We start from the raw sequence: 24,629 nt of genomic DNA, 5'->3' as shown, positions 1-24,629 counted from the left end.
TCTCCCTGCTGGGGATGTTTGCTATAAAATAAAAGTGTTACTATCTACCTAGTAATTAATAACCTTAGCAAACTCAGGTTGACCTTTTTCAAACTCAGGTGGCCTACTTTTAGGGCTGGAAATGAAAATGCAACACTAAGATCAAATTTCAGTGTTTGAGTATCACACTTCATACGAATTAGCCCTTTGAAACCCAAAAAAGACCAGATTCAATCTGCAAAGTCGGAAAGGTAGAAAGGATAGTTGAGGACAAAGGGTTAAAGGATAAGAGCTTGAATAAAATAATATTTTCTTTCTTTCGTAGTTCAGTCACAATCTCTCATGCCATCAGATCAATGACATCCAGTAATTTCTCCTTGGCTGTTCACACAGTGGAGACTAAACAGCTGAGCTGAATGACTAGACTTAGATACAAGTGAAGCATGTTGGAAGTTTGACACAGTCAAAACAGAGGCCCATGCTTACTTGATTGACACACATTCAACACATGATGCCACATGCGGCAGCCGTACTGTCACAGACAAGGAGACGATGGGTGGCAATGGGAACAGAGTTACCTTCAGGAGCTTGTCCCCAGGCTGCAGGGCACTGGAGGCGGGTCCGTCAGGCTGTACCCTAGTAACAAAGATACCCTATAAGTCAAAAGTGATATGAGGTTAGGAATCACATGGTGGAGATGGTTTAGAATCTTTGCCTTTCAATCTGGATGGTTCCTTTGCAAATTAATTGACCATTTGACTCATAATGTTACTGTTACCTTATTATCAATTATGCAGTCAAAGCTAATGTCTATTAGTCAACTGAATAGACTACAAATGGTCTCATTTAGAATTAATTGAGCTTAAATAATATATGTGCCAGTGTTTTTGGCTTCATAACAAGAAATTCTATTCGTATTTTAACTTTACTTGGTAATTTGTGGGCTATTGTAAGAGCCGTCACTTAGCTATAGCTTAATATTTAATGTCAAAGGCAGAGATTATAAATGCACCAATAGTTCATCAGCTCACATATCTGCATGTACAGTACAGTACTACACCTACGCATCCTTTCTGTCATAGAGGCCTCGACTAGTCCACTGTACTTAATGTGGCCAACGTGTTGTCCCATGCAAAACGTCACAGTTCACCCGGGGATCTCTTGAGGCATCTGTGATCCTGCGTCTCTGACGATCCCACAGCAACCGAATAGAGCAAGATGGATTAAGTTCAATAACGTGCGGTGAATGTGGTTATCCCTTTAATGTGATACCCCGAGAAGGAGGCCTCTCCAGTGTAAACATGTCAATGTGTACGGATCAAAAGTGCAATACCATCACAATACCATAACTCCACAACAAAAATACCATACATGTCGGAGTACTGAGGAAGAACAGTCCATGTGACTCAGCTGTGTGTACATCTAATAATATATATATATATACTGTATATATATCATTTGATTATATCAATTCTCTCATTTTCAGATTGCATAATCTCATTTTTCAAACGTATGATTTCAAAATTCAACAATGCATCATTTCAACAACTACAATGATTTAGCAGAGGTAAAGACATTCAGTTGTAACAACACGACGGCATCGGCTAACGCACAACACAGTGCATTGCACCAGCATGTTTCCATGGTTACTCTTGAGCAATACAGAGAGAGAGCCATCTCTGCTAAAAACCGTACTGAGCTACATTGGTTTGCGATGGCGGAGATCCTCGTTCAAAGAAATGAATAAAAGTGGTATTTTCAATGTTAATGGAACTAGGGGCAAATGCATTTGACTCTCCTAAACAAAATACAGTTGCTTATGCACTGCACTGGTGTGATGGGAGTGGAGGAGGTGTCCGTCTCACTGTCTTACCATGTCTGAGGGCTTGAAGGGGTTCCCCTGTCCGCTGATTCCCCCTGAGATGCTGAAGCCTAAGCCTGGGTTCTTCTCGATCCTCACGCAGAACTGTGGGGGGCGACAGACACATCACAATCACGCCACGCCATCCGTACATGCTTCATTCCTTCAAAATATCTGCTAAACTGCACTAGCAAGAAGTGTGTGTGTGTGTGTGGGGGGGGGGGGGGGGGGGGGGTCAGATATTTACTGTAAAACTGCTCTATAAAAGCAGTACGACACAGTATGAGGGCTTGGTAAAGGATATCCACACCGCTGTGTTTACCTGTGGGATACGGCCTTATCTAATGACGATATCCTTTAGCAGCCCCACTCCCACTTGGGTGATATTGCTTCACTGACCTTACGTCATACCCCCCGGGGTCACTAGATCTATGCCAAGGAGTCGCACCTCCAACAGGAAGAGGCAAGTATGTACCAACCTATGACTTCATTTACTGGATAACCTATCAGAGTGAGGCTCTGTGCAGCTGTCTTTATATCCTCGTGAGATATTAAACACAAGCCTCGGCTAACTCAGCCTATGTTCTGCTCTTTACTGTGTAACACACCAGGTATTTAGTGCTCTTAATCAAGCCTGCATTCACTGATGTCGAGAGCATAGCCTCGGCTAACTCTATGTAAGCCTATGTTCTGCTCTTTGCCAGACCTGCTCCTGGAAGCCGTCCATGCTCTTCTGGCCCTTGGTCTGGACGAGGCAGCGGGCGCTCTGGGGTCGGGGGCTGGTTGTGGTGATGGGCATGGGTGGCACTGGGGACTGGTACTGCTGGATGGAGATCTTGTTCATGGCGCCCTCGTACTGCGGATGTTGCTGCTGCTGCTGTTGGTAGGGCTGCTGCGGTTGATACTGCTGCTGATGTTGATACTGCTGCTGCTGCTGCTGCTGATGTTGATGCGGATGCTGATGCGGATGTGGATGCTGATACTGCTGTGACTGCTGTTGATGTTGCTGATGTTGCTGATGTTGTTGATGTTGTTGATGTTGTTGCTGCTGGTGGTGCTGCTGCTGCTGCTGCTGCTGCTCGCGGATCTGGCGATGGGCTGGCGTGGCGGCGGCTGAGGCGGAGGTCATGATCATGGTCTGTGGTTGGTGGGGGCTGTGGCCGGCAGCCTGTGGGCAATTCAACCTGGTAGTCAGAGCTTACACAAACATCAGAGCTTACGCAAACATCAGATCTTATGCGAACGTCAGAGTTTACGCATGGAACAGAGACGAGACGACCCACAGAAAGGCATAGGAGATGGGACATCATTCATGCAAGGACCGCATAGATATCAGTTTTTTTTTTTTACTTCAACCCAATTAGTTTATCAAGAGGCCAAAGATGAGAGATAAGCTCTACAGAAAGGTATGAAATGGTTGGATTGTCAAGAACCCGCATCATTCGTAGTAAGTTAAAACAATATTGTAATGTTGAGTGAATGAAGTCAAATAATCTGCAGATGATTTCATTACTGCACCCTACTCCATAGCGTTGCATAAACACAGCCTTCAGAACCAGTTTGGGCCTGTTCAGGCTCTGTCATGACCTAAACCACATAACTTTAGCACCTCTATGTTTCCAGAAGATGATGGTAATCATTCCGCATGGCCTACCTAAGATCCTGATGATTCAATCATTCATGGCCCTACACCTGCTGAAGATGGCCCAAACCTCTAAGAGTAGTCGTGAGGGGCTGGTGTAAGACTCAGAGAAATGACATGTCAGCAGGACCTGTCTGTGCTTCCTCCATCACACTATTCCCCTGACAACTCTTCTGCCAGATCAAGAGCACACTAGTATCACTCTAAATGCACCCTCTCCCTTTGATGCCAAGCTGAGGTTCGTTTTACTCAATTTCGCCGGAGAGGCAGTGGTAGCGATGCGTGATGACTTAACGAGCGGCGGGCGACTTGGCACGGACTTCCGGTGGCGCTGGGCAATTTCAGCAAGGCTGAGAAGCTCCTCAGAGAGATCCCTGCACTCCTCTCCCTCTCTTAGTCTCCTCGGTGCTGCTGTCCACCTGCAGTGATTTCCCCTTACGCAACAACAGCTCTCTTGCCCGCTGCTCAAATGCAGGAATAACAACCCAGGAGTTCTTTTCTAGTTTCAGCTCCTGACAAATTTTCATAAAATGATGGTTCAATGTCTTCAATATTATTATTTTGATGCGTTTTTTTATGTTTTATTTCTAATAACCATCATTTAATGAAAATTTAAAGTTTCCACGTCACTTTCTGTCTCAGAGCCCCCCCCGCTGCCTGTCCCTCTGTGTCACACGTCAGGGACGAGATCGGCTCCTGAGAACAGGCCTGCTGAAACATGCCAGCCCAATGATGACACCTCGCTGTAACACATCCTCTACATCCTGTTCTGTCTGTTGAATTACTGCACAGGCGGGATTGGGTGCCTCCGTTAAAATCTTGTTATTATTACCTGCTGTTTCAATAAAGAGTGATGTGTTCAGAGGCGCTGCAGGCACAGAGGAGTACAGAGCTACACTAACTACCGCGTCTGCACCTCTGTCATTAAGGAAGGAGGGCACAGCAGAAGGCCTATAAACTCTGTAAAGGACAATAGATCTAGATACCTCTACGGTATTGATAGCCCCAGACCAATCAATGACATAATAACAATCAAACTGTGCACAGTCAAAAGCCAAAACACGTTGGGAAACAGTACGTGCACATTTTACCAGCATGCACTGGTAAACACTGGGGGCACATATTACTAGCTTGCGACAGAGGGTCTTAATGGTAGAGTGCCTTGATAATGTTTTCTTTTCATGAGGGATCTTCCCACCCACTGGATGTTCTCCAGCTGCCACCATTTTAAAACACTGCTAGGGAGCACGACTCGCTTTTGAAATTCACATCTTCTCATGCTTCCTGGGCTCTGAGGTATCAGGTGTGACAGTTATTTAGATTAAACACAAGTGTACTTGGGATTCTGGAGGCTTCTTCAGATGTGCTGCATTATCGGTTTCAGCTGAGCAGCACAAAGACCCCTCCTGAATGACAGGCAGAGACACAGTGACAGAATATGGTTGCCAAGGAGACCGGTGTAGAATAAAGCGCCATGGAAATGATTCAGTAGCAGCAGTTGGCAATTACCCGTGACATTTAACACTGGCATGGCAATCACAGCTAAATTAAGCAGGCCATCTAAAGCCACACACAGATGGACCATTACATGTGACTTAAGATACAAGACGTACAAGCAGGATTTTATACGAGGGTAAGTGTGTTCTTTGGCTTAATCTAATTGTGGCCTTGTTAATAAAGAAGATCACCATTTTTAATGAGATTAAGATGGATGTGGTGGGTCACTTGAGTGCTGTGCAAATATGAAGAGAAGATGGAAGCCATCTCGTTAGAGAAATATCACAAAGCCCTATATGGAGATAGGCTCTCAAATGGGATCTTGTGCATAAGCCCCGCTATAAGAGCTGAATATGGGTCAATAAAAGTGAGAGCAGGAATGTACTGGAATAGGAGTGAGGAGTGTTCAATGCCACATTCAAGGCCACTCTGTAAGATAACAAATGTCTGTGGGTGTTCACGTGAGCCAGTCAAAGGCACTTTAGACAGCTATGCTCTTGGTTATAAGCAGGTTTCAGGCATGAAAGCATATGTCTCCTTTGAGACATACAGTATGTCAGGTTTGTCAGGTTTGTCATTTTATCTGGATTTCGGTTCGTCGAGCTGCATCCGCTACTGTTGCTTTCATGTGCACATTTCAGTCAGTCCGCTCTGCTGTGATGCACTTTGCTCTCCAGTAGTGCTTTACATGTGAAGACCTCATAAGGCCTTTTAAGGCATGTTACATTTATAAACTTATGTCACTATGTCATGCACTTTGGACTCAATAATTGCAGTACACAGACAGTTATCAGATGCATTAACAGTGTACATATATATATATAACAGTCAGTTTTGAAGTTATGTGGTAGGGCATTTTAAAACAGGTCTGACAAGCTATAATTATGCTTCAACGAAAGTAATTGTTTGGAACGAAAGAAGCGCTACGGTTTATTCCTTGTAAAGCTGCCCAGAACCCACAGCGATATCGCCATCTTCTTACATTGGAATTTAGTCTGACGCATTTGATTAAAAGGGATTGCTCGACAATGCTATTGGTTGGCTTTAACCAAGCCTTTCACTAATTAACTTAACGGCCTGGCTCTGCCCACTTAGTGTCTTTGTTCACACATTTACCGCTCGTGTTACCGCTTTTGCCGTTTCCACCAGCCATTTCCCCGTCAAAATAGGGCTTTATTTATATTATACATATATACAGTATATTATACATATATTGAGCCCCAGTACACTTTTCTTTACTCTCTTTTAATGTGAGTTTATGTCACCATGCCCATGAGTTTATGTCACTATGTCACATTAGTTTGCCACAGGTGGCTAGTTGGTGCGTGGGCCTGTTCCTCACCTTCTTCATGAGGCTCTCCGGGGGGACGTCCCTCCTGCCAAGTGAGTACGGCGCCCACTGGCTGCTGGGGGACACCACTTCCTGGCCGTTATCTAAAATATTGCTCTGCTGTGAGGGGGTCTGACGGGAGAGATCATTAAAGGAAGGAGATCTTAGAGGGAAATGCAACACTGCACTCTTTCAACTCTGTGAAAACAAATCCAGGATTATTAACTCCAACTCCAACAATGTACTGTCTAATTTCAAGGAAGTAACGGTTCTAGGAACATACCTGTAAATTATATGTTTTGCTCCTTTCAAGATATAATGGACATACCTTCTCTGTGAAAATGTTCTTTCTGCTACAGAGCTCTCCCTGACCATATCAAATGGAGATTGTCTTTGTTTTTCTTTTTTCTTTTTTTTACATTTTATTGGCTTGAAAGCGATATTGGTTCCTGGAGAAAAAATACTATTGTGGGAGCAAGCTAATGCCGCTTGTCAAAAATATGAGCAAGCCAGAGAAAAACACAATATTGGCCTTTGTTTGCAATACTATATCTGCGGCTGACTGGCTATTTGCTCACCCTGACTGGCGGCTGATTGCTTCTTAAATGGTAAATGGATTGTGGGTCCGAATGGTGCACTGTTTGAGCTGAAACACAGACCGCAGCCATGCAACACAAACACCTGACAGTGAGTGAGCAAAAAGATGAGAGAGAGAGAGAAGACAGAGGCAGAGAAAGGAACAGACAGAAAGAGAACAAGAGAGAGAGAGAGAGAGAAAGAGAGAGACTGAATGAAAGACAGAGAGACAGAGAGATAGCGCTAGAAGAAGAGACAGAGATTGAATGACAGAGAGAGAGATAAAGAGAGAGCGAGCTAGGAGAAAAGAGGCAGTGAGACTGAATGACAGACAGAGAGAGAGAGAGAGAGAGAGAGAGAGACTGAATGAAAGACAGAGAGAGATAAAGAGAGATAGCGCTAGAAGAAGAGGCAGATAGACTGAATGACAGAGAGAGAGAGAGAGCGATAGAGAGAGAGAGCTAGAGGAAGAGACAGAGCTGGGCCTAATGAGGCATTGCTGTGTCAAACTGGAAGCTATGGATAGTTTTTCCTATAACCATTAAAGTCAAGTCATTCTGTAATTCTAGGTCTCAGAAATGGTAGTGTATTTCTTCCCTTTTTTCTACAAAGTGCATTGAGCATCTGTTCTCTGTTTGACCAAACTGTGATGTGAATACCATAAAGGTTACATGACAAAAACAACAGCTAGAAAATGTTGTGCTAGACTATTCCCATATTGCTTGGTATAAGTTGCTTTAGCCAAACAAGTCATGCATACACATGATACTCGCTACTACTACTAAGACTAGACTACTACTTAGGTTTGGAGTCTCTGTGTTATACTCACATTTGGGAGAGGTAGCCACTGTGTAGTTTGGTTTTCATGCTTTGTGTTATTGTAAAAGTTTAAAGTCATGCTTCTGCCGGCATGCTGTGCCGCATAGCCTCCAGAGTACAGCATGCCGACGTTTACTGTGTTGTGCTTAAGGACTGCGCTCTGAGTGAGAGGGGAAACAAGCAACAACCACGGGACAAGAGTGACATGGGTGAGCCACACACAAAAGAGAGCGCAGCACAGCGCCGCAGCGAGGCGGAGAGGCCACACGCCGCACACACGCCGCACACACACCGCACACACGCCGCACACACGCCGCACACACGCCGCACACACGCCGCACAGTTGCAACAGAGCGGGAGTGAGCTTCGACAAACAGAAGAGCAGTAACAATAACAGTAACGTCATCACTGGCAACACAACAACAACACAATCAGATTCACTCATGGTTAACAGATATATCATACAAGCACAACAGTGAAAGAGATATGTGTGAAAAGCTGAACTATTACAGTGTGTCGTTGAAATGTGATATAAAGGGTGTTGAATGGGTTGTGTTTTCCCCCTGAGAGGCTGTGATAACATTTAGCCGTGGTGGTGACAGTGATTTTAGTGTGGATGTGCTAGCAGGGGTACCACTTAAAGCAGTGATGTACTAAACGCGTTCGTCTGGATGACTGGCGTCTTCACACTGGATCGAGTAACATTCAAAACCTGCGTGACTCGTGAAGAGACCCGTGTTTTCATAGCATCATCTGCTGTGGAGCCCCCAAAGGTGTGAAGCTTTCGTACTCACCCGATCTAATCGCTTGGCCTCTATGTGTCTGAGGAGCTGCTGCCTCCAGTCCACGGGCATTTTGGAGGCGATGTCCTCCGGTTTGGGCATGCCTCGCAGCTTCATGTCTGCCGTGTCCATGATGACCTTCTCGTTGCAGGTGCTGAGGTTATAATCCGAGGGCATCTTCTCCAGCAGGGCGGCCATCGTGGGCCGAGCCGACACTGGTCTGGCCTGGGACGCTCCGTAGGTCTCGGTGCTGTAACTCCGTGCAGACAGGGGGCGCCGTTGAGTCAAGCTCTTGGTGGGATAACCCATGATGGGCTTCTTGGGCTCCTGGTAGGACGAGTAATCCTCTTCATACCTACCGTTCCTCTTGTGGAACTGCTGGTCCTGCAGGGTGGACATACTGTTCTGATGCTCCAGCATGGGTTTGAACTGGGGCCGGCCGTAGTGCTGCTCGGCCTGCATCTGCATCTCCTGGGCCTCGGCCACGCGTCGGAAGAGCGCCAGCTCCGTGGAGCTGACCAGCGAGTCGGCCCTCCGCAGGAACCCCGGGCGCGAGCGCTGCGCCTGGGCAGGGAACTGCGGGGCGGCCGGGTCCTCGTTCACCGGGGACTGCCCGGGGTAGGAGAACATCTGATCTGCAGTCGGATAGCCCCTGTAGCCCCGGGGGCTAACCAGCTCCTTGGGTAGCGTCTTCCCTGGGTGGTTGATGTATTCAGGAGTGTTGGGGAAAGGTGGAGGCGCCCTGCGCTCAGGCTTCACCATGTCCAAAGGACTCTGGGGGTTGAAGCCTTGGTCGAAGTGATAGACCTTCTTAGGGATGGCAGGCTTCTGCTGCTGCTGCTGTTGCTGATGCTGCTGAAACTGCTGCATGGCCTTACCAGAGCCATAAACGTCCAGGTCGTCGTCCAGCATTGGAGCGGACTGGCTCCTGGACATGCTCTGCTCCATGGGTGGAGGGAGATCGGGTCTGTCCACGCTTCCTTGGTTCTCTATGCTGGAGCTATAGCTGTCCATCGGGATGCTGTAGACCTTGTAGGAGCCGATGTCGATCTCGTCAATGCTCTGTGACTTTTTGAACTTGGCTTTGACCTCCTTCATCATCGGCGAGAGTCTCTCGGAGCTCTTACTGATGACCAGGGTGTTTTTGTTGGGCTCCTTGCGTCCGCCCTGGCCATGCGCGAAGACAGTGGGGTGACCCCTCCCTGCCGTTGGGTCCCGCTGGTCCATGAACCCCCAGGCTCCGGTCAGAGGGAAGGTGCCGGGCATTTCACCCATCTCCTGCTCAAAGTCCTTGCGGTCTGGGTTGGGGCTGTTGGCCGGGGTGAGCTCCAGCTTGGAGGGGAACGCGGTCCGGTCCTCGAAAGGACTCGGAGTCCGGGTCCAGTTCTGCCATGGGTTGGGCTGGGGAGGAGGCACTTCGGTTTCAGGGGTGGTGCGGACTCCGTGGAAGGGGTGGGTGGGCTGCTCCAGCTCCAGTGGCACACCTACGATGCGCTCCTGCCTCATGAGGGGCCGCCGGCCGTGCGTCGATGCGCTACGCGGCTTCGACCCCAACATGGGGTTCCCGGCGCTGCTGCCGCCCCCGCCACCCCCCCCACCACCGCCACCACCGCCACCACCACCAACGCCTCCGCCTCCAGGGGTCTCCATGGGCGTCTCCTCGGCAACGAAGCCCGTGTTGTCGTAGTGGGGGGTGTCGTTCCAGCTGTCGAAGTTGTCACTGAGCGGGCGCCTCTCCCCGCGCTGCTGCAGGGTGCTGGAGGGGGGCGTGTCCCGCTGGCTCAGCAGGGGCTTGGTCTCGATGGGCTTAGGGAAAGACTGAGCCAACCTGGAGAGATGGAGAGAGAGAAAGAGAAGGAGAAAGAGACAGAGAGACAGAGGGAGAGAGAGGGGGCAGAGAGAGAGGGAGAAGACAGAGAAAGAAAGAGGGAGAAAGAGAGGAAGAGAGAGAGAGGGAGGAGAGAGAGAAAGGGGGGGGGGGGGGGGGAGGAGGCCAAAGAGGGAGAGAGAGGGAGGGGGTGAGATGGAGGGGGGGTGGAGATAGAGAGGGAGAGAAAAAGTAACAGAGATAGGCAGAGAGGGAAGGAGGGGGGGAGAAAGAGACAAGAGGGCATGAAAGGAAGGAAGAGTGGGAATGAGAAAAGCAGTGGAGCGAGAGATTATGTCTTCAGTAAGACACACACACACACACACACACACACACACACACACACAGACCTCACTGCATGGGAAAGCCACTGGGAACCTGTGTGCATCTCCATGAAAGACATGGCCATCATCTCAGACTCTGCATACGCCCCAATCTGAAGGACATTTTCACGTCTCCGCACTGGCAACCTCCAAAAGGATTATAAAAATGTCTGAATGTCTGAGGACTCTATGGGTTTTTCTTTCAAATCATGACTTAATTTGGGGGGTTATAAGTAACGGCACAGACTATGATTTTCAAGTCCACTTTGAGGGGCTCATCCCAGTGCAGTTCAATGAGCTTCACCGTGGTCCGTCTGGCATTGGCTCTGTGAGGGGGCCGTCATGATGAACTTACGCACACATACAAACACACATACACACACACACACACACACACACACACACACACACACCTGTTGGTCCAGTGAGTCTGCAGCGCCCCTTCCTTGCCAGCCGCCTGCAGGGCGGCGACATTTCCCGGGGGGTTGGAGGAGCCAGAGGATCCCTGTGAGGGTGAGTAGTCGGAGTAGGTGGCAGAGGAGCCGCTGTTGTTCAGGCAATGCATCTTATCAGGGTCCGACTCGTCTGTGGACTCTGTGGGGGGGAGAGCAAACATCACTACGCTTGACCCAGGATTTAGTTATAGCAGCCTGCAGGTGTGCAGAATTAACACACACACACACACACACACACACACACGCACACACACGTTTCTCTCAGGATGTGCTGTAAGATTTTTCAACCTTTTCCATAATTCCTCTACCAGATAAAAAGTCCATTTAAGCACAGAACCTTTGGCTACACCAAAACTGTTTTTGTCACACGTGGAATAAAATAAACAAAAGTACAATTGATGTACAATTATTTCATTGCACCAAAGCAATATGGCTGCCACAGGCTTTCATTGTTTTTTTTTTTCAACCCCGTTCTCTCCCGCAGTGTTTTCTCCCAAGTTTACAATTTGAGCTCCCTATAAAAGGATTTATTTCTGAATAATCATCATTTGTGAAATCTTACAGTAAGCCTCTGCACAATGAATTGCAATTATTGTGTGTCATTACAACCTTCACCTAATTAGGAGAACAACATTCCCCAGAGACACTGTATAGTTATCTAGCACTGCAGGTCGGTGCTTTCATCTGTATGGCGGAATTGCATAATCGTTCAGAATGAACACTGGCAAACACTGGGATTTCTCGCATACTTGGAAAACCTTGAGGCTTTTCCAATATGGGATTATTTACCTAAACCTAAGGAGCTCCAAAGACAAAGAGAGAAGCGTTTGAGTGAAACACAACAATTAGATAAAAAAAAACGAATTCTCAAAAAGAAAGGAAAAAAAAAATATGCTGTTTTGAGGTAGAGACTTCAAACCCCTAGCATCCACAGACCTAAGCCTGCACACCCTACATGAAACAGAACTGATCCAGCAGCACAGCAGCAGAACAAAGTAAATCCATCGGGTTGGTATCACTGTTCGGGACGGACCTAACCATCACATTTAATTACAATCTTACATCATCATGGCAAAAAAAAGTTTCACTTCCTTCCATAGTGGGCAAACAGTGGCTGAAGATAGAGATGGGATTTTTTGGGTATCATGTGTCCCTTGGTGTGAACAGCTACTGTAGTCAGGCTTTGGTCATGAATGTTAGGAATTGTGTGATTTTGACATTTGCTTCTTTTGTAACCCACAACTGTACTGCTATCATTTATTGGGAAGAAGTCACAATTAGTCCACACACACACACCACTCTCAGTCCACACACACACACACACACACACACACACACGCACACACACACACAACTGTACTGCTATCAGAAGAAGTCACAATCAGTCCACGCACACACACCGCTCTCAGTCCACACACACACACACACACACACACACACACAACTGTACTGCTATCAGAAGAAGTCACAATCAGTCCACGCACACACACACCGCTCTCAGTCCACGCACACACACACCGCTCTCAGTCCACACACACACACACAACTGTACTGCTATCAGAAGAAGTCACAATCTTTTCGACTTGCGCAGATATAGGTCACAGTTGTAATTTCACACTGCAAACATCTGCAAATGTAAGCTCAACATACCTTTCTTCTCTTTGCCCAGCAACACAACCTTTGGTTTGTACATCGGCGGCTCCACCAGAGTGGGTCTCATGTCGGAGATGCGGATGTCATTGGGTGAGCCTCCCAGAGAATCCTGGGAAAAGAAAACACACTCTGTCTTCCTTGCTCTGCGCACCACAAGGCCCACAGGAAACTCCCTCTAAATGTTTGAGTGCTTTGGATTGGCCCTATTGTAACTTTAAAATCAGATGAAAAAATATGAGTTTCTGTTTGAGATCTATAATTCATGTGACATTCAATTTTTCCCCATCATGAATATTTCATGGATTCTAGTTGCACAGAAGATGCTGTGAGAATATTAGAAAAGGAGGTGAGGGCTTCGGCCCACAGTGAGGCTGACTAAAACAGTGGATAAGCATAGCTCAGGCTAAACTTGCACAACCAAGCTACAATTTTGAAAAACATCACGTCTGGAAATAGAGGAAGTACTCCATTACTAAAATGTACTAATTTAAAAAGTCCAAAGTTATGACTATACTACCGTGAGACAGACACACAAGAATGCATTCCATTGGCTCACAAAAATTCTAGACTTTATGCCTATTGTACATGGGAGTCGGCGTTTGTCATGTAATAAATTACTTCTCTTCGTATATACTGTGTTTATACTGTGTCGCTAGAGTCACCATGAAGCTGGCAGGCTAAGCTTTGGCTAATGGTGAAGTCATCTGTCAATGTGGGGAACAGGCAGCAAATAACTCATTCAGCCTCCCGCTAATACAACTATTAGGCCGACAATAGCAACACAGCACTCATCTCTCATCTGTCAATTTTCATCTGTCCTATGATTAGGGAGTGACGCACTCTAAAATGGCACAACCAAACAGTAAATCTGCAGATGACTTAAGCCAGACATTAATTACAGTGCTTCCCAAAGAACATTGACATAAATGCTGTTTGTCCCTTTACAAGCACTTATTCACTATGGTTATCGACTCACCGTAACACATTACAGACACAATCAGATCTTCATTACTTCTCAATAAATATTGACAAGAGCACTGTAACCAGTTTAATAAAGAAGCATTCAACAGTTATAGTGATTGACAATGACGTTAACTAAAAATGTCAGTAATTAACTTCCATTAATGCAAAGTTGTAGACAACCGTAATGCATCAGATAGGTGTAAAAGATAAGACTAAACACAGTGACGTACAACATGATCTACAGCATGTGCCATGTGTGTTAAGTGGTCAAGCCAGTCAAGCATCTGGTAATTCTGTTGACAGTCTGACCATACATAGACACGTGCATCTGGAGTGCTTGAGCTGAAAACTATTCATACCCATGATGCACTGCTCAAACACTTTGCCCACATCCTGGACGCCTACAGCTGCTCTTCCTCATTCTCTGCCTGCCAGGGTCCTGTTAACCACACTATAGCCCCCCCACACACACACACACACACCACACACACACACACACCACACCACATTACCCTCTCATACCCAACAAACACACACACCTTGTCTGTCCTCATCTAAGCCCCCACACCCTAAGGCCTGCCTGCCTGCCTGCCTGCCTGCCTGCCTGCCTGCATCCATTCTCCTTCGGTTGTATGTACCCACTCACTGAAGCCTCTCGCTCCCAGCGATACACAAGTATGCATCAATATTTCAACACGCTCTTGGAGGCTGTGAGTAAACTGATATGGCAGGTGGATCCGCTCACCACATTACGCCCCGAGAATACTTTATTAACTAGAAAACCCAACTGCACCAGAAGAGAGAAAGCTGTTAAGTTGTCTGGCAATGTTTTGTGGCAGAGACGGATGTGTGGTGTGTTTGTGTGTCTGTGTGCGTGTGCATGTATCTCTAGTGTGGGCGATCACTGATCAGTGTGTTGGATGTTGGCTGTAACAAGCACCCACCCACCCACCCACTCACTAAGCTCAAATCTGCAGGTTGCTGTAAAGCACAGCTCTCTCCTCTCGTTTTCTTGTTTTGTACGAATCAGGGGAAACGGAGGCCTCATTCAGCGTCAGCTCTCAGGGGAATGTCAACTCAGGTCATCTGCAGTCTCACACAGGTCAATAATCTGCCACCGGCACAGCCACTGAGCTGTGGATTCTTTCTCTCGCTCTCGCTCTCTCTCTCTTTCAGCCACTTACTATGAGGCAGAACCAGGAAGATGCAATGGACAGGCTGACATTCTCTGGTTGAGGCAGCTTGTGGACGACGTGACGTAAAGAAATCTGAGCAAAACAAACAAGCAAACAAAAAAAGAATGGAGAGGAATTGGCATGGGCTAGAGGAGGAAGCACGGGTGAGCCCGCTCGGGTGGCAGCATTAGCATCTAGCAGCATTAGCAGCTATAGCAGAGTTAGCATGTCCGTTAGCGGGCGGTCCAGCCACGTCCTATTTTAGAGCAGTACCCAACCGAGGCTCACCCACACTTCCAATGGTGTTAGCTGACAGAGGCAACATGAGGCCTTGGACACAACATACACAACACATCTGAGCTCTGCTTGAGAAGCCAACCTGACAGTCGTCTATCCTGCTGTTCTCAGCGTGCCAAGAGTAGACACAGGGAAATGTGGGCACAATGTGGGCACACGGATCCTGCCCATCAACTGGAAAGCAACACATGATGGGATTTAGACAAAGGAAACTCTTTCTGGGTCTTAGTTTGAGAGCAGGCACTCATGGCAGCAAGGGCTTCCCAGATCTGCACATCTGTGGCCGAGTGAATGTTTGATTGATTGATTGATTGATTGATTGATTGATTGATTGATTGATTTATTGATTGAGGGATGATTGATTTTTGCGATGTATGCAAATATGGCCGAATGGTATTACAGAAATATTTTAGAACTTATAACACTTCACATTTCTGCAGCAGATGCTTTTTTTTTTCAGAAACCTGGTCTGCATTATATTTCAGAAACTTGGTAGTTCTCACTTCATATGCTTCCCCAATTCAAGGACAAAGTATCCGTTGCAGGTAATATGAGTGTTATATGAGAACTAACACATTGTCATTGTTTTATTGTTATGTCAGATTAGCATGTTAGCAGAATAGGGTTGACACACCATTATAGGAAACACCCACCCACAGGCCCTGTATGGGCAGTCTGAATTTGGGGAACAGGAAATGACCCTTCCCATGACCGATCCAGAGTGCTTTCCCATTACTCTTGTGCCTTGCTTGTGCACTGTTTGCCGTTACTGCCATGATCCTGCTGTCAAATTATACCCCAGTCTTGTTTCCTGGGCGGTGGATTGACAGGACCAGCTAATAGCCCAACAGATCCTCCCCACTGAGGAGGCACTCCTGAGTCTCTAGAACACTCCTGAGTCCTCTAGAACACTCATGCATACCATTGACATTTCCTCCTGCCCTTTCTGTCGGTTTCCTCAACAATCTCACTCCTGGGCCATATTTGGAGCCCAATGGAAAGACCAAATTTAATAGCTACTCTGCTTGAAGATAAGAGAATTCACAAATTGCGTATACTCAATTATCGGCAAAAGCTTCAAGCACCCCCTTGGCAAAAGGCTGCCTATGCCACATTTCAGTGGCTCCTCAAGCCAAGACATGACATTTCTGCGAGGACATTAACATTTGTGCCGATGATTTGAGGCATCATCTGCTGCTTCACCAACACAAAGAAGGCTAATGACTCTTTCATTATCCTGTCTCATAATAAACAATGCCGTGGCTTTCGGCATGAGGACGAGAGAGGTGAGGACGTTGGCTGGTGGTTCCGGAGGGATCCAGAGATGAAAGACGGCCCTGATCTCTGCAGGTTTCACATCGAAAGCCTTTCTCTTCAATACGTTAACCTTTGAAAACTATCCCTCGCTCTAGACTGGTGGCTAATGGATGGTGTTTAAATTTTTATCTCACCCTCTTAAACTTTGTCCTATTTGGCAGACAGTCAAAACCACAGACACTAAACTTTATTGACTCCTCTGCTTTTGTGTTTGTCCTCTAATGACTTATCCTTGAAAGACCTTTCCCACTCTGAGGCACGGTGAGGAAAAACACATTCAGCTACACTCTTTTCAGCAATCACGCCTATAGCAAACACAGAGAAAGCTATCTAGACACTATCTTCAAATAAAGATAAGATGAGGATAAACTAAAATGGTATCTTCTACAACGGATTCTTCTATTCTTCTGGTATCTTCTACAGTATATTAGATTTGATGTAAGATCCTCTGCAGACCTCAGTGGACAAGTCTGGGCTTACATCTATCCTGTCTGTTGTGTCCTCCACACACCAACCAACACATCTGTTCAGTTTCACAGCAGGTAAGACGAGGTTACATCCTTTACAGACTTCAAGTGAAAGATCAGCGCTAACTTCTATGGTTTTTGTTACGTCCTCCTCACACTGGCATCTCTACATATTTCAGACAGGCAAACGTCTGGGCTTACTTTCACAATCTAGGACCTCGTCAAACCAACATGGTATTGACTTATTTCAACAGCAGAATAGACATGGGGGTAACATCCTCCACAGATATAAAGGAAAAGGTTTACATTTCATTTTGCTCCTTTCTTTAAGGTCCTCTTCTAACCAACATGGCATCTATTGAGTTCTACTGCACATCAGACAAGGGAGGGTAACATCCTGCACAGACTTCAGACAGGGAAAGTTCTGGGCTTACTTCCGAGCTCTCTGTAAGGTCCTCCTTGTCTTTACGCTTTGGGATATCGATGGCGGAGTTCATGATGGCACTCTGTTCAGCCAGCTGAGCCTGCTGGAACTCTTTCAGTTCTCTATCTGTCACCTGCCATAGGAGACAAGGCCACACTGTATATATATAGCATATGTATATATATCTATACATCCACATGCACTAGACTTCTACCTTGAGGATGAAGACGATGTGGGATGTGATACTGCTGAAGGTTGTCAAAAATCAAATGCACGTGACTGGGTGTCATTTCAAAGTTTTTCAAGAGACACTGTATCTGCCTGTGATGTTATGTGATGTGAAGGTTTGAAAATGACACTGATAACTTAGCAGGATGTCAATATAACTAAGTGGATTAATGAATCTTAATAAAGAGAACAGACTCCTATGAAGCTTCGGCCACAAAGGGGGAATAGTCCTACAAGATCTTCTGAAAAGTTCTACAAGATCCCCAGAATAGTTCTACAAGATCTCCAGAAAAGTTCTACAAGATCCCCAGAATAGTTCTACAAGATCCCCAGAAAAGTTCTTGTTCAACACAGTTCAGTCTGTTTAGTCCGTCTGCTAATCACAGTCAAACCTCCTGGTCGACTGTCTGCCCTTTTAGTCTCACTTGCCCCTTCCAGGTGCTTCCATTCGCTACAAACTTGCGAGTGAGAAACATCTGCAATCTGAAGCCACTGCTTCCTGTCTGAGTGACCAACTGCTTCCTGTCTGAGTGAGCCACTGCTTCCTGTCTGAGTGAGCCACTAGTTCCTGTCTGAGTGACCCACTGCTGCCTGTCTGAGTGACCCCCTGTTGCTGAGCCGTACCTCTTTGGGGGGCATGGGCCATGGCGGCTCGTATTTGTCTGTGTTGTGGTGCTCCATGTTGGTGCCAGAGGAGCACTTGTCCGTGGCCAGCGGATGAGGCACCTTGCCCACCAGGCTCTGCACATTCTTCACCATGTTCTTCAGGTCCTCAGGGTAGGGAGTGGGGTACCGCTTCAGGTTGATCTCAACCTGGAAATGAACACACACACACAGAGAAACGCACACACACAGAAACACACACGCGCGCATGCACGTACATAAACATACACACACACACATATGCACGCACATACACACACACACACACACAAACACACACACACACACACACACACACACACAATAACAATAGCTTTAACCACAATGGATACGGATATTCTCTCATATATGGCCAATTATAGTTCAGCCAAATGTCCATGGATATTGCACTGCCCTATAAATAGAAACTAATTCCATTTTGTACACTCCACCCTCAGGGTATTGAGTAAAATAACACTGCCCTCTTTGCCTCTGCGAATGATCCTCCAGTTACAGGGGTTACTTACTGTTACATAACTTACTGTAACATAACATAATGTAACATAACTTACTGTAACATAACATACTGTAACATTCACATGCTGGTTACATGTGCCTCTCATGGTTACAGTTCATGTTCATGGTTCCTTATCGCAGTTCACTGCGATATAACAGTATGGTACATGACGTCAGTCATGGGTACAAATCGAAGCATTTATCTATTCACGCCTGAAAGGCCGCGAGATCTGTCAGCGCGCGCTCCTGGGCCCGCCCCCCAGGAGTCCTATAATCTTATAACGCGCCCTCAGATCTGCCTCTTTTGAAACTTCGCAAGACGGAGTCAACATCTCCGAGCATATCTCAAACGCTCTACCACAGTCAAAAGAGTTTTGTGTGCTTTTCGCTCTCTACGGGTTGGTGAGTTATCTGGGTTCCTTAACCCTCACTAGCTCAGGGCGCTACAAAATTCGTTGGCTCAACATCATTTTGAAAGTAGTGGCTGCTATCCTGGCTGCCTGGGTGGCTAAGTTTCTGACTAGCCTGCTAGCTTGCTAACAACGTGTTCGTTGCAGATAGTGTGCTTGTGTTTTAACATTCTTCTCTACTTTCAGATTGAAAAAAGATGGCCAGACACTACCCCGACTGCGGTCACGTCCGTCCCAAGGGCGACCGCCACCGTCGGTGCGTGACCTGCCTAGGCAGGGACCACGCAGAGGGCGCGCTTTCGGGCACAGCCCCTGTCTGTTCCATCTGTGCTAGCCTCCCGCTAGCTAAGGCTACCAGGCGCCTTGCGTTCTGGAAGCGCAAGGACGCCGAGGAGTCTGCACTGGTTCCATCCGGGGCTAACGCCCCCGTAGGAATGAGTGCGTCTTCAGCCTTGGACTTGGTGAGCGTGAGCAGTCGCCTTGCAGCTGCAGCTCCGCCCCCGGGTCTCTCCCCGTCTCCGCCGCCTGTCAGCCCTGGGGCTGCGGGCAGCGAGGCTGAGGAGCTTCAACCAAGCGGTGTCCAGCCTGAACTCGAGCTGGACATCAGCCTGGATGATGATAGTCTGCTGGACTTCTCCGATGAGCACAGCTCAATCGCTCAAGCAATGCAGACGAGCCATGACGTTAGGATGCGGGTGGAGACACCTCCTACCTCGTCTCAGCTCCTGGGCCAGCAACTCCACGAGGTTGCGCTGAGAGCAGCCAGCTGCCTCGGGCTCCCTCTCCCTCCCCCTCCCAGCGTGCGGTCCTCGCTGCTGGACGGGGAGTTTTATGCTGGCCCCGCCGCGTCAGTTCCCAGCTGCATCCCGTTTTTCGAGGAGGTGCACGAGGAACTGCAGGCGACATGGGCGATACCCTACTCGGGCCGAGCCCCGGTGCCGGGGTTCGCGTCCTACATGCATCTCCATATGGCTAAGGAGAGGGGCTACCTCTCCTTTCCTCAGGTGGAGGATGCAGTAGCTGTCTACCTCTCGCCCGCCTCCCCCACGATGCGTCTCGGCCAGAAGCCTCTCTTGCCCACGCGGGTGGGCAGACACCAGGCTCAGCTGGCAGAGAAGTCCTACTTGGCTGCAGGGCAGGCTGCCTGCACAACCAATATGGCTGCATTGCTACAGCGCTACCAGGCAAAGCTCCTGACTGAGCTTGCCTCGTGCTGGGGGAAGATCACCCGTCTGTGGCAGAACTTCGTCGCGCGACGGATCTGTCGCTCAGACTAACTCGGTGCACGTCACAGGCACTGGGGAGGGTGATGGGTGCGGCGGTGGCTACCCAGAGGTCTCTGTGGCTATCACTGGCTAAGCTGTCAGACAGAGAAAAAGCACCACTCCTCGACGCCCCGGTCTCTGTCCAGGGCGCCTTCGGGGAGGCAGTGGTCACAATGGCTGCCAAGTTCGAAGAACAGCAGAAGAGCAGAGAGGTATTCCAGGCTTGGATGCCTCGCTCTAGTGGCACGGGTGAGACGTCCTCCTCAGGACACACCACACCCGCACCGGGCCAGAAGAGAAGCGGGTTCTGCTCGCCAGCGCCTCCAGCAAAGGTGTCCACCGGGCGAGGCTGGCAGAGACACCCCTACCACCCTCCAGCGCAGCCTGCAGCACAGCGACCAGCTGCGCGCCCTGCCCAGGGCGCAGCCCAGGCTCCGAGGCAGCACTCCGCTCGCCGCGGGCGAGGCAGAGGGAGACCTCAGGCTTCCTGATCGTGACAGTCAGCCACTCGTCACACAGGGGGGAGCGGTGGAGTCCACACCGCCTCCACAGAAATCAGCCCGTCGCTCACATGTGGAAATCATGTCAAGCACGGTAAGCAGGTTTTCACAAGCACCACAATCATATGTCCTAACTCCTGTCCCAGATGGCGTAGTACCCAGGCATGCTTGTGCAACTCCCCCCGCGATGCACACAGTGCAATCGCACCCCCACATTTTTTTCAAAAACATGAGGGGGCAGCCCCAGATCTCGTCTCCCTCCCTAGGCGGAGTGGGTGTAGATCTAGGCTTAGACTCATTGACCATGAGTGGGTTAGTCCCCGACAAATTCAACTCGAAGCACAACCTCCCTGGTTGTGTGGCGAGTTGGCGCGCATGCGCAGTGTCACCATGGGTGCTAAAGACGATCACAAGGGGTTACGTGCTGCAATTCGCCCGTTCCCCTCCACCATTCAGCGGAGTGATACAGTCTGTGGTGCAGCGAGAACAGTCTCACTTCCTACGGGAAGAGATAGTCTCCCTGCTCAGAAAGGAGGCAATAAGCATAGTTCCTCCCAAGGAGGAAAATGCAGGCTTCTACAGCCTTTACTTCCTCGTCCCCAAAAGAGATGGGAATTATCGGCCAATATTAGATCTACGTGTGTTAAACAAAGCACTCATGCCGCTACGGTTCAGAATGTTGACCCCACGCAGGCTTGTGCAGTTTATAAGGCCAAACGATTGGTTTATCACGGTAGACTTAAAAGACGCTTATTTCCACATTCCGATCCACCACAGACAATTCAACGCACTCCCATTCGGCCTGTCCCTAGCGCAGAGGGTATTTACAAAGTGCGTAGAGGCAGCCATCGCCCCATTACGTCTACGCGGCTTACGCGTTTACAATTATTTGGACGACTGGTTAATTGCTTCTCATTCAGAGGCTGCAGCAGTGCAGGACGGCCATCTAGTGGTGGCGCACCTGTATCGACTAGGCTTTGTAATAAACAGAGAAAAAAGCATTCTCTGCCCCAGGCAAGTTACGCATTTTCTAGGTATGATTTTAGACTTCACCTCCATGGAGGTCAGGCTGTCTCAAGAACGGATAAATGCCATCAAAACATGCGTGCGCCAGTTCCGACGGGGACAGTCAGTCTCGTCGCTGTGCTGCCAACGCCTGTTAGGAATGATGGCGTCGGCCGCTATAGCGCTCCCGTTGGGGATGTTGCGTATGCGGCCATTCCAAATATGGTACCTGTCTATGAAGCTCAACGCAGTCACAGACAGGCATCGCAGAGTAGTGGTGTCCTCCAGATGCAGGAAAGCCTTGGCGATCTGGAGAACCCCCTGGTTTCTCGCCGCGTCGGGCACTATGGGCATAGTGTCGCGTCGCGTGGTGGTGACCACAGACGCTTCCACCAAAGGCTGGGGAGCTGTCTGCGAAGGGAGAGGCGTGAACGGTCTCTGGTCTGTGACAGAGGCCGCGTCTCACATAAATGTGTTAGAGCTGCGAACAGTAGTCCTAGCTCTACAACACTTTCTGCCCAGGCTGAGTGGTCAGCATGTACTAGTGAGGACGGACAACACTGCGACCTTGGCGTATATAAATCGCCAGGGCGGAGTGCGCTCCCCGTCACTACACCATTGGGCGACTCGCCTGCTCCTGTGGGCAGCGAGGCACGTCCTGTCCCTCAGGGCAGTTCATATACCAGGTCACCTCAACTACGGTGCGGACCTGTTATCGAGGGGCGATCCTCGAGCAGCAGACTGGTGCCTTCACCCACAAGTGATTAGGGATGGGTATCGTTTGGTTTTTATCCGATACCGGTACATAACCGATACTTTTAAAACGATACCGGTGCCTAAACGGTGCCGGAACCGATACTTTTATAAAAAATAAAAAAAAATTACGATTGACGACATTTAAGAAAGGCTTTTTTTATTGCCAAATATATGAACTGTTTAAAGTAGATTATATATATATAAATAAATACAAAACACTTTTTAACTTAAAACTTAAATAATATATGAACTGTTAACAAAAGTTTAGACTATACTTAAATAAATACAAATAAATACAAAACACACACACACACACACTCTGTACACACACTACAGCTTCAATACTTCAGCAATTCTTTTGTAGAAATATCAGCATATTTGCCTTCTCCGGCAAAATGTGACACCTTTCCTGACTAATCGCATGACCTGCACAGGAGAAAACCCTCTCCGATGCTGTCGATGAGGCCTGTACACACAGATATGTATCTGAAAGTACACAATTAGGGATGGGTATCGTTTGGGTTTTTTCCGATACTGGTGCTAAACCGATACTTTTAAAACGATACCGGTGCATGAACCGCTACTTTTTAAAGCACAAAGCGACGATTGACGACATTAAAGAAAGGCTTTTTTATTGCCAAGGCAATTTTATTTCTTCAAATTGAACAATATATGAACTGTTTAAAGTATATTATAAATATAAATACATACAAAACACTTGGCTTCCAACTACAGCTTCAAACTTTTTAACTTCAAACTATGAACATTATATTAACTGTAAACAACAGTTTATAGTATACTTAAATAAATATAAATAAATACAAAAAACAGCTTCAAACTTCTTTTGCAAAAATATGAGCATATTGGCCTTTGGAGTCAAAAATGTATTATTTTGTTTGCATTTATTTCATGAAATTTCACCATTTTATGATTTGTTTATACCTATCTTTTCTATCTTGTTTATAGTTACTCTTGTTACTTGAACACACTGAGTACTAGAAAATGTGTACTGCCCCTTTAAGAGACTACCGTTGGTAGTTTAGCTGTCATCTCCGTATATTTTTCAGTCTTCGGTTGCTGATCTGGTTGACTCTTGCCTTCTCTCCCCTCTTTTCACGCAATTATTTTGTTGCATTTGCTGCACGTCGCAATGTTTGAATCTTTTTGTGCGAAATACAGCCACACTTTTGACCGTTTACCTTTCGGTATTTTCTCTGTTAAAAGGTTGATGGCTAGTTTTGTTTGTGCTTGCCTGCTCTTCACTGTCATATCAGAACCAGTTCCAATACAACCGGTACCTACCCGGACCGAAATGCAACGCAGATTTCGGTGCTTCATTTCGGTGCCTGAACCAATTGAACACGGTCGCTAGGCAGATTCTGTGGGGCACATGTAAAACTGCCCCAGCTCCCAATGTAAACTTTGTCCTGTGTCGCTCACGCTCATTGGTGTTTTCATAGCAACAGTCTTATCTGATGAATGCCGAAATGAAGCACCGAAATCTGCGTTGCATTTCGGTCCGGGTAGGTACCGGTTGTATTGGAACCGGTTCCATATTGGTACCGGTTCTCGGTACCCAACCCAACCCAACCCACGAGGGCAGGGAATTGATATTGATAGCCCCCCACTGGCCCAATCAGCCGTGGGCGGCAGATCTGGTCAATATGTCAGTGCAACAGCCTTGGGAGCTGCCTCTGCGGAGAGACCTCCTAACGCAGGCGCACAGGACAGTGTGGCACCCCCATCCGGAGTGGTGGCGTCTCAGAGCCTGGCACCTGGAAGGTGCAGGCTCATAGCGTCAGGCTTGTCGGACGCGGTGGTGGCTACAATACAGAGTGCCAGAGCTGTATCAACACGGGCTCTGTATACGCTGAAGTGGC

At 47.7% G+C, this 24,629-nt stretch overlaps 1 protein-coding gene across 11 annotated transcripts in view; it reads right to left on the bottom strand.

The window, feature by feature from the left end:
- Positions 1-9: 9 nt before the first annotated feature.
- lrrc7 (leucine rich repeat containing 7) overlaps positions 10-24,629 on the bottom strand; it is a 132,578-nt gene continuing 107,958 nt past the window's right edge. For 5 of the 11 annotated variants that reach the window (XM_031574668.2, XM_031574669.2, XM_031574670.2 and 2 more), the window contains 11 exons: positions 18,280-18,468; positions 17,438-17,560; positions 14,932-15,015; positions 12,782-12,893; positions 11,090-11,270; positions 8,499-10,314; positions 7,715-7,864; positions 6,322-6,441; positions 2,547-3,008; positions 1,853-1,945; positions 10-632 (listed from right to left, as the gene is read on the bottom strand). In XM_031574668.2, the coding sequence (XP_031430528.1) occupies positions 462-632; positions 1,853-1,945; positions 2,547-3,008; positions 6,322-6,441; positions 7,715-7,864; positions 8,499-10,314; positions 11,090-11,270; positions 12,782-12,893; positions 14,932-15,015; positions 17,438-17,560; positions 18,280-18,468 (3,501 nt within the window). In that variant the 3' untranslated portion in view covers positions 10-461. The remainder of the gene's footprint in view (positions 633-1,852; positions 1,946-2,546; positions 3,009-6,321; positions 6,442-7,714; positions 7,865-8,498; positions 10,315-11,089; positions 11,271-12,781; positions 12,894-14,931; positions 15,016-17,437; positions 17,561-18,279; positions 18,469-24,629) is intronic. The other 6 variants (XM_031574673.2, XM_031574676.1, XM_031574674.2 and 3 more) reach the window with 5 other exon arrangements.

Source organism: Clupea harengus, chromosome 10, assembly GCF_900700415.2.
Source record: "Clupea harengus chromosome 10, Ch_v2.0.2, whole genome shotgun sequence".
Classification (NCBI taxonomy): Eukaryota; Metazoa; Chordata; class Actinopteri; order Clupeiformes; family Clupeidae; genus Clupea; species Clupea harengus.
Note: the sequence above shows the minus strand (reverse complement) of the source record. Positions and strands in the feature narration are given on the sequence as shown.